The 9,507-nt window shown below is 43.8% G+C and overlaps 2 protein-coding genes across 4 annotated transcripts in view; one reads left to right on the top strand and one right to left on the bottom strand.

Moving 5' to 3' along the window:
* Positions 1–1,295: 1,295 nt before the first annotated feature.
* Positions 1,296–4,750, bottom strand: LOC107572623 (GPI mannosyltransferase 1-like). 2 transcript variants are annotated; one of them, XM_016259040.1, is made up of 7 exons: positions 4,461–4,750; positions 3,319–3,839; positions 2,820–3,078; positions 2,635–2,736; positions 2,444–2,557; positions 1,947–2,006; positions 1,296–1,855 (listed from the first exon to the last, which is right to left on the bottom strand). In XM_016259040.1, exons 1-6 carry the CDS (start codon positions 4,611–4,613, stop codon positions 1,956–1,958), a joined length of 1,200 nt encoding a protein of 399 aa, XP_016114526.1. In that variant the 5' UTR covers positions 4,614–4,750; the 3' UTR covers positions 1,296–1,855; positions 1,947–1,955. The 2 variants fall into 2 exon arrangements, with proteins under 2 accessions (XP_016114526.1, XP_016114527.1); XM_016259041.1 differs by lacking the exons at positions 1,296–1,855; positions 1,947–2,006 and adding an exon at positions 2,056–2,292 and having other exon boundaries at positions 2,384–2,557; positions 4,461–4,747.
* A 3,432-nt stretch (positions 4,751–8,182) lies between these two features.
* LOC107572619 (NEDD4-like E3 ubiquitin-protein ligase WWP1) overlaps positions 8,183–9,507 on the top strand; it is a 27,690-nt gene continuing 26,365 nt past the window's right edge. For both annotated transcript variants that reach the window (XM_016259036.1, XM_016259037.1), the window contains exon 1: positions 8,183–8,274. The gene's annotated coding sequence lies outside the window, so the exon portion shown is untranslated. The remainder of the gene's footprint in view (positions 8,275–9,507) is intronic.

The following is a 9,507-nucleotide window of genomic DNA, read 5'->3' as shown; positions in this document are numbered from 1 at the left end:
CACACACGCACACTCTCTCTCACGCACACTCTCACACACACACTCTCACATGCACACTCTCACACACACACACAGACTCTCACGCACACACACACACACTCACTCACACACACACACACTCTCAGGTTTGTTTTTGTGAATTGTGGGGACATTCCATAGGCGTAATGGTTTTATACTGTACAAACTGTATGTGCTATTGCTCTACACCTAAACCTACCCCTTACAGAAAATTTTCTGCATTTTTACAATCGCGAAAAAATTCATCTTAAGCCATTTTTGCTTGTATCTTGAGTCAATACGAAGACAATAATTTCTTGCAGTGAGGTTTTTCTTTTCTCTCGGTGCAGCAGCGCTGTTGTGTTCAGCGTCTGGTTTAGATTGTGTTTGGTGCGCTTCCATTATATTTTCTGTGCACTTTTTATATAGTGAGGCTAATGTTTCTTTCTCAGTTTGTCCAACTAACATGGACAAGTAAAAATTACTAACATAAAAATGACAATAAAATAATATATATTTTTTAGATTATTTCATTTGTAACAGTAAAAGACATTAATTTGAAGGTTCGAGATTTGCTGAGAGTCTAGTACATCATTACAATCATTGGTTTACTTTGAGGAGTTTTGTTAAAGCATTTCATCTGCATGTTTATTAATTATTTAGAAGTATAAAAACTGAAGGATTTCATCTGTTTGTGTTCAGATATCAGCCGGATCAATGACAGAAATGTTCTTATATCTCATTAAATAGCCAAGAGGGGAAAAACCACACCTAAAAAAAGACTTATGTTGAAGCAGTCCAGTAATAAAACATATTGTTAATAATTAATAATGTTGAATATTTAGGCTCTCACTTCAGCATTGATAAGAATGCCAAAGATTTCATGTGTTTAATAGAGCACGGCTAACTCTGACTTTATATAAAACTACTGTTTAAATGTAATAATAGTAATGAAAATAATGCTGCGCTTGCACTGGAAGAAACTGCGAGGCTAATGTCCTCGTGACTGTTTGATCAGCTGTTTCTGGAAGGGTTATTTCTATCAATCATTTCTATTCATTGTTTAACGGCCTCTTGCACTATTTCAGGAAGGATTTTAATGCCTCTGGCACTCAATATGGGCAATAAATATGAACAGAAGATACAGTGATGTTTTACACAAGTTTGTACTGTAATCAAATGTGGGTCTTCCTGTTATATTTATTACTTTTATAAAAATAAAAATCTTGTATGACAAAAAGACCAGGCTTATGTGGTGTTGTAGTGTTTTATGAATAGCAATGGTTTCCAGCGTCACCTGCTCCTTCTGAACACTTTAATAAGACCGTGTTGTGTGCGAGTAATAACAGTGAACTTGTCAGACTTAAACAGATCTGCAGACTGCTTGTTCATTCAATAATTGCGCCCAGTATTTTGGAAAAACGTTTACCAGAACATTTTGTGACAAGATTTTTCAAGCTTATAATGTAGCGAAAAAAACCCAGAGAGACTAAACTAGTCACAGCAGAGATGATTTAATCCCGTTTAACGCTGATCTGAGAGAAAAAACTGCAGCTTCTCCTGATGAGGAATTATTCCAGATGCCCCGTCGGGCTCGACTCTTCACACACACATCTGCAAACGCCTCAGACGTGTCAATATTGCTCATAAAAACGTTTGTTCACAGTCACGATAATCTCTGCATAGACACACACGCTCACGAAGCATCTACACCTCATTTACAAGTTCATCTGTTCTCTTTATCAGATGTAAAGTGTTGGAACAATCAGATCAGATCAAACTGTGCCGTTCATCTGTGATCTGCTGTTGGGCGACATCTAGTGGTCAGCACATCTGAATCCTCTCAACCAGACGATATCTGCATGATAAATATATCAGAGACATGTAGAAACACTCTTCTGCATCTGTACTGTTCAGCTGCCATAATGAGTACAGAGAAGTTTTCTCACAAGCGTCTGTCAGTCGGTCTTCTTCAGCAGGGCTTCTGCGGGTCTGTAATGGGAGATTATTTGTCCCAGTATGAGAGAGTTTATGAGCAGAAACAGCAGCCCGCTGCAAACGCCTCAGACGTGTCAATATTGCTCATAAAAACGTTTGTTCACAGTCACGATAATCTCTGCATAGACACACACGCTCACGAAGCATCTACACCTCATTTACAAGTTCATCTGTTCTCTTTATCAGATGTAAAGTGTTGAACAATCAGATCAGATCAAACTGTGCCGTTCATCTGTGATCTGCTGTTGGGCGACATCTAGTGGTCAGCATATCTGAATCCTCTCAACCAGACGATATCTGCATGATAAATATATCAGAGACATGTAGAAACACTCTTCTGCATCTGTACTGTTCAGCTGCCATAATGAGTACAGAGAAGTTTTCTCACAAGCGTCTGTCAGTCGGTCTTCTTCAGCAGGGCTTCTGCGGGTCTGTAATGGGAGATTATTTGTCCCAGTATGAGAGAGTTTATGAGCAGAAACAGCAGCCCGGCGATCCAGATGAGAGCGAAAGTGTTCCAGCCCTCGAACTCCAGATAATACGCCGGCAACAGCCACAGCGCCTGCGAACACGACAGACAGCTGCCCAAACCACAGACTCACGCTGTTAGAAACACAAGACGAGGAATATTCATCTCACCTGTCCCACAAACCACAGCAGCAGCAGCCCGAGGCCTCGTCTCAAACCCAGCGTCAGTCGAGGCAACACCAGCGGCAGCAGACACAGATACCACAGAAAATACTGCAGAGAGAAGCACAGCAGCACACGGTCAGCAGAGGCTTCAGGAGCCGTCAGAAACAGCTGAGAGACGCGTGCGTGCGCACCTGTGAAGTGCAGACTTTGTTGAAGGTGACGAAGACGGCGGTGTGGATGAAGCAGCAGAAGGGCAGGTCGCGGCGGAAGGCCAGCGAGGACAGCAGCAGCAGCAGCATCTGCGGCAGAAAGCAGACGAGCGCCAGAGCGCCGCTCCAGTGATGCTCCGCCGTCACATACAGCATGTAGAAGTACGGAGAGAAGTTGTGACGGATGTCTCTGCGCGTCAGGTGATACAGATAAGACTCCTGCAGGAAATCCCAGCCGTACCTTCAACACACAAGAAACAACAGACACCTGCTCGTTCTGGACTACTGTTCTCCGCGTGTCTCAGTTAAAGTGCAGTGATGCAAACCCTAACTCAGATGCACGTCTGAGACACAAGATCTGCATCACGGCATGCTTTTAAACACGGATGAAGAAGGAACTTGATGAGAATTCACGATCGTGACAGTAAACTAATTTCCTACAGAACTAGTTTGGGCAGAAGCACGAGTCTAAAGGACTTACATGCAGTAGAAGATGAGGTTCAGAGCGAAGAACACGGATCCAGAAACAGCTGCAAACTGCAGCAGATCCCTGCTGACGCACCGGATCAGGTTCTGGATCAGTCCTCGGCCGCGGGCCGGTGCGCCGGTCAGGGACAGAGCGATGGGCAGAGCGTAAGTGACCGGGTAGATCTTCATGTGGACGGCCAGACCGAACAGCAGCGCTGCAGACAGCCGTCTCCTGGACTCCATACACAGCAGCGAGGACAGAACCAGCGCCGCCAGCAGAGACTCGGCGCTCCCGCGGGTGGACACAGCTACGGTCAGCGGGTTAAACAGCCACAGACCGCAGAGAACCCTCGCCGAGCTCCGGGTCGAGCCGCGCAGAACCAGCAGCCTGAAGAGCAGCAGAGCGGACAGAAGATCACAGCCCACGAACAGCAGCTTCCCGCAGTGAACCCAGCTCAGCAGAACCCCCGGAACCAGAACCAGTGCCAGCAGAGGAGTGTAGCGGTACGTGGATCTGACATACGGACTCTGACCCTGCAGAACACAACACACACTCAGCTAAGCATCTCATACGAGTGTGTGTGTATGTGTGTGTGTGAGAGAGAGAGAGAGTGTGTGTGTGTGTGTGTGTGTGTGTGTGTGTGAGAGAGAGAGTGTGTGTCTAGAAGAGTGTCTCATACACACAGTGATCAGATTCTTCTTCTGATCCAAAGTCGTATTATTGGCCTGTTATTAGGCAGGAATCTATGGAAACCCACTTCTAACACATAAAAAAAAAACTTTGGTAAACCATATATATTAGATTAATATATCAAAATGATAAGAAACAAAAATGAAGTATGAGATAAAAAGCCATACATATGACAAAAGAAATAACTCAAAATGTCTTTATCTCATTACGACTGTCAAAATGTAGACATTTTTTTCTTAATTGTGAGGTTTTATGTCATAATGAAGCCATAATTATTGTCATAACTTTGAAAAAATCCCATAATTCCAATGTTTTTAACCTCATAATTCTGATTTTCTAAAACATGATCTAGATTGTTGACGTGTGAGCAGCGTGTTTCTACAGAGGACAGCAGAGCTGAGCAGGGTTATGAACAGAAGCTGAGAGCTGATCACAGCAGGTGTGTTATTAGCTCTGTCTGTCACCTGTGTGATGAACCTGGAGGCGTCGGTGAACACGTGATAATCCACATCCGTGTACTTGAGCTGCAGATTCTGATCCTGATACACACCGAAGCAGAGCAGCGCCAGACGGAGGAGAAGCGCGACGCTGAGCAGCACACACAGCCGAGCATCCATCTCACACACACACACACACACACAGAACACTGGAAACCCGTACTTCCGGGTCCCGAGCCCACGTGACTGCCGAGCACAAGAATCTGACCAATCACGTATCAGCGCATTACTGCCATCTGCTGGTGACTCGGATCAGAAACACTTCCCAGAAGCCCACGCAGCAGCTCCAGCGTCACAGCTCTTCTTCTTCTTCTTCTTCTTCCGTATTTTGTCGTGTTACATCCTGTGTGCATATCGCCACCTACTTTTGCTGTTATGCAGTCATGGTTTATTTATTATCAATGTATTCCTTGTTTTTGCTTTTCCTGTTCTTACACGCGCATATACACAAATATTCCTACTTGAATAATTATTGGATGCTCCGTCCCAGTCCTTCTCCGCAGGCTCCAGCTGGCGCTGTGTTCAGCTCCTGCAGACTCGACCCGGGGTCTCCTAAAGATCCAGAACAGAATAGAGCATCCGCATTCTATATCTAAATCCTTTCACTTAACCCAGTAGCATATATGTATTTGATTAATATCCTGTATGCTTCTCTATCTCTGTATATATTACATGCTGCACTGTTTCTTTCCCCCAGTCTCATGTATCCAGTTATGCACAGTGAAGCGTTCAATCCCGAGTGTCCAAGTCTCATCAGTTATAATAACCTTCTTACACTTCTTTTAGTATTAACCCTTTTTTAATATTATATAAATGCCTTCCCTTATTATCTGTATTCCATATGTCCTGCCATTCTTTAATAATATTTAATACTTAATGATAGTTTTAATTTCACATTTACTTAAAGGAACTTTAAAATCTATTACTTCTCTTGTTAAAGCACTTTTTGCTAACTCATCAGCAGATTCATTACCAGCAGAATCCAACTACCACTTCTTTCCTTTCTCTACGCCATAATAATGTCAATATTTCACACCTCGAATCTTCTCTAGAAGACTGCCGAGTAATCGCTGATGTTAAAACAGAAGCCGGGTCCGAGCATACACTACTTCTTCTGCCCGTGTTAGTCCTATTATGATAGCAACCATTCAACGGTATATATTGACAATTTAGATGTTCATCTTTTAGTTATGGATATTTTAAAATCTGGAATATATATTCCTACCCTATATATAAGCCATGTTTTGGGCTCTTTAGATCCATCAGTATAAATGTGCATACTTGCATAAAATCTTTCCTGTATATACTTATTTACATTATATTTAATACCACCCATTTCCTCCCATTCTCTTTTCTTCTCCAAGATCTCTGGATCAGTTTTAACATCAGGAATGATCCGTGTTGGCACCTCTCGCCATACATTCCATATCTGTTATCTGATATTTCTCTGCTAACTGATTTATATTCCATCCACATCCTCTCCCTTTGTTATTTGAGTATTCCCAGCAATTATTTAAAATATCTTTAGCTATACGTTTACCAGAATAACTCTTTAAAGACAACCAATAAACCAAAGACAATTTAACTCTCCTCAAGCTCAATGGCTTTTCATTAGCCTCTACTAATAACGCATCGACTGGTGTTTTTTTAGTTGCTCTTAAGCATATTCTAAGAGCTCTATACTGTATCCTATCTAGACTCCTTAATAATGTTTCTGATGCTGAACCATAAATCATGCATCCGTAATCTATTATAGATCTTATTAATACACCTAACGTAACTCTGCACGTCCTCTTATACTTCCATACCTGCCACATACAGTACATCTTGCACACTCATACCTTTATATTTCCTATCTACTTCCTTATTTTATATTCTATATATTAAACCTGTACTTCCTAAGTATTGAATCAATGCAGAGACAATATTATAACCTATATCCGAATCTAATGTGTTTTAATGTTAGCTCTTTTCCCTTTACTCTCCATACTTCTTCTCGTAACCACTTTCTCTCTTCATCATGCTTCCCATAACTATATCTGCTCTGTTTCTGACTGCCGATTATCGATACTAACTAATGCTGAACATGAATCTGAGCATATGACTGCATCTTGAACTTTCATTTCTTGACAATATGCGGAGAGGAGAGAAATAAGCGCAGTCAGGACAGTTCTGAACACCTCAGGCGACTGAGGAGACGCAAACAAGCCTAACATCGCATACATGTGTCAGGTTCGACCGAACCGATTTTTGAACCGATTTAAATGATTCATCGAAAAGAATCGGCTCACATGCATAACGCATTTGCAAACGGCACATCTGTCAAAAGCGCTTCATTTATTTATTTATTTTTAAATGCTTTATTAATCCAATGGCACAAGAACAAGAGGTATTACATATGAAATAATATTATTTATTTTTAGTTTCAAGCGTACGTGTTTCCGGCCGAGCGTCAGGCGGTGGCTGGAGGAGTAACAGCGAGCAAAACATACAGTAAAGATGAACATATTCACTTAGTATTATAGAAAATATGAAGTGCAGCTGGATTTGAACAAGATAATTAAATATGGTGTAAATTTGATGTTGTTTAGTTATCAGTTTAGTTTTAGTTACCACTGTTGGCACACAGCTCTTCATTCTGACCAGAAGAATAACCCCCACAAATAACTCAGAATATACACGAAACACTTTAAAACAGACAGACGTGTAGATGTGTGTGGAAGATGTTTTCTCTGTTTTAGAGGGAGGAACGTTGCTAAATTATGCCATATTTATTTCATCAAATACTTTACTATAGGGTTAGGAGTTGATCATTGTGTGCTGAAGACGGCTGTGACTGCAGGGAGCTGTAGTTCCCCGTCTCTGTTTTAGCTGGGAAAGGGCCTAGAGATCATGAGTTTATTGTTCTGATGAATCTGTCCAGGTGTTTAATTTGTACGGCGTGTAGAGATGACTGCGTGTCCATCTGCTGCAGGTCTATACGGTTCTGGTGAGGAAGACTCTGGGTGAGAGCCGGGTCGTGTTCAGACGCTATACTGACTTGTGTGTTGGTGCGGTTCCTCCGTTCAGGTCACTGCTCTGGAACACTGAGCGTCTCTCCTCTGGGTTTATTCTGGTTCTCTGTGCAGCAGAGATGAGGACGCACCGCTCGCTGGACTCGTGTTTAATGTTAGGAAGCAGAATCTCTCCGACAGTCAGCGGCACACTGAGACTGAGACCGGCCGCCGCTGGAAGAGCATCTCTCTGTTCTCAGGGTCACGTCTGTGTTTTAATTCTAGTGTGAGGTGTAAGCGAGTGAGACACACACGGGACTGGTGTTCGTGTCATCTGTTCAGACCCTGCACCGATCGCTGCACTCCTGCATTCATGCGCTGATGGACTGAGTGGATTTAAAACACTGCTAGCGTGAGTTTTTAGTTCAGTTTTCTGCTTCACTGAAAGCCATATTTAGATCACAGCCGAGGCCTGTCGCTCCTGCCTGCGGTCGGTCTGTAGCGGGACACATCGTGCACTTTACTCTCCTGAGGGATGATGGGATAGATGCTGAGAGAGTGTGTGTGTGTGTGTGTGTGTGTGTGTGTGTGTGTGTGAGTGTGTGTGTGTGTGTGTGTGTGTGTGTGTGTGAGGGGGTGTGTGTGTGTGTGTGTGTGTGTGTGTGTGTGTGTGTGTGTGTGAGAGGATGTGAGTGTGTGTGTGTGTCAGTCACAGTCAGTAGGAGGCGTGTTCTCAGTTCAGTCCAGTTCAGTCGCTGTGACGCGCCGCAGACCCGCAGCAGCGTCTGGTGAGTTAAACTGTTTGTCTGATTAGTTAAACTTCATTAACCAGGTTAAGAAAGTTAGTTGCTGTCACTGCGGAGTTTCGCGTCGCTCTGCAGGTTAAAATGTGAAAATGGCGGCGCGGCTGTAGGCCTGATCGAGATTAAACCCGATTACTGACAAACACACACCCTAATGTGTGTGACAGGACAGTGTGAGGGTCACAGCAGTGTGTGTGTGTTTGTTTGCAATCACTGTTTGTTTGTCGTTTGATCCGTCAGAGCGGCGCTAGCCGTGACGCTAATGTGTTAGCCTCTTAGCATGAGTGTGCGGATAAACGGCGGAATATTTGCCGTTTAGTCACTGAATTGCACAACAGAATCGGATCCATCGGGCCCGGATTCGCAGTGAAGAACAATTAATGAGTCTAAAACTCAGTTCCGATTATTTGTGCGTCTGTGAGCTGAGTAACGGGCGGCGGAGCCGGTAACAGGCCGCAGAGACACGGATACACACACACACACACACACTCTCTCTCTCTCTCTCTCACACACACTCTCTCTCTCTCTCTCTCACACACACTCTCTCTCTCTCTCTCTCACACACACTCTCTCTCTCTCTCTCTCACACACACTCTCTCTCTCTCTCTCTCACACACACTCTCTCTCTCTCTCTCTCACACACACTCTCTCTCTCTCTCTCTCACACACACTCTCTCTCTCTCTCTCTCACACACACTCTCTCTCTCTCTCTCTCACACACACTCTCTCTCTCTCTCTCTCACACACACTCTCTCTCTCTCTCTCTCACACACACTCTCTCTCTCTCTCTCTCACACACACTCTCTCTCTCTCTCTCTCACACACACTCTCTCTCTCTCTCTCTCACACACACTCTCTCTCTCTCTCTCTCACACACACTCTCTCTCTCTCTCTCTCACACACACTCTCTCTCTCTCTCTCTCACACACACTCTCTCTCTCTCTCTCTCACACACACTCTCTCTCTCTCTCTCTCACACACACTCTCTCTCTCTCTCTCTCACACACACTCTCTCTCTCTCTCTCTCACACACACTCTCTCTCTCTCTCTCTCACACACACTCTCTCTCTCTCTCTCTCACACACACTCACACTCTCTCTCTCACACTCACACACACACACTCACTCACTCACACATACACTCACTCACACACACACACTCACTCACACATACACTCACACACACACACACTCTCTCTCACACACACACTCACACACA

Source organism: Sinocyclocheilus grahami, unplaced genomic scaffold, assembly GCF_001515645.1.
Source record: "Sinocyclocheilus grahami isolate Dianchi unplaced genomic scaffold, SAMN03320097.WGS_v1.1 scaffold1782.1, whole genome shotgun sequence".
NCBI lineage: Eukaryota > Metazoa > Chordata > Actinopteri > Cypriniformes > Cyprinidae > Sinocyclocheilus > Sinocyclocheilus grahami.
Note: the sequence above shows the minus strand (reverse complement) of the source record. Positions and strands in the feature narration are given on the sequence as shown.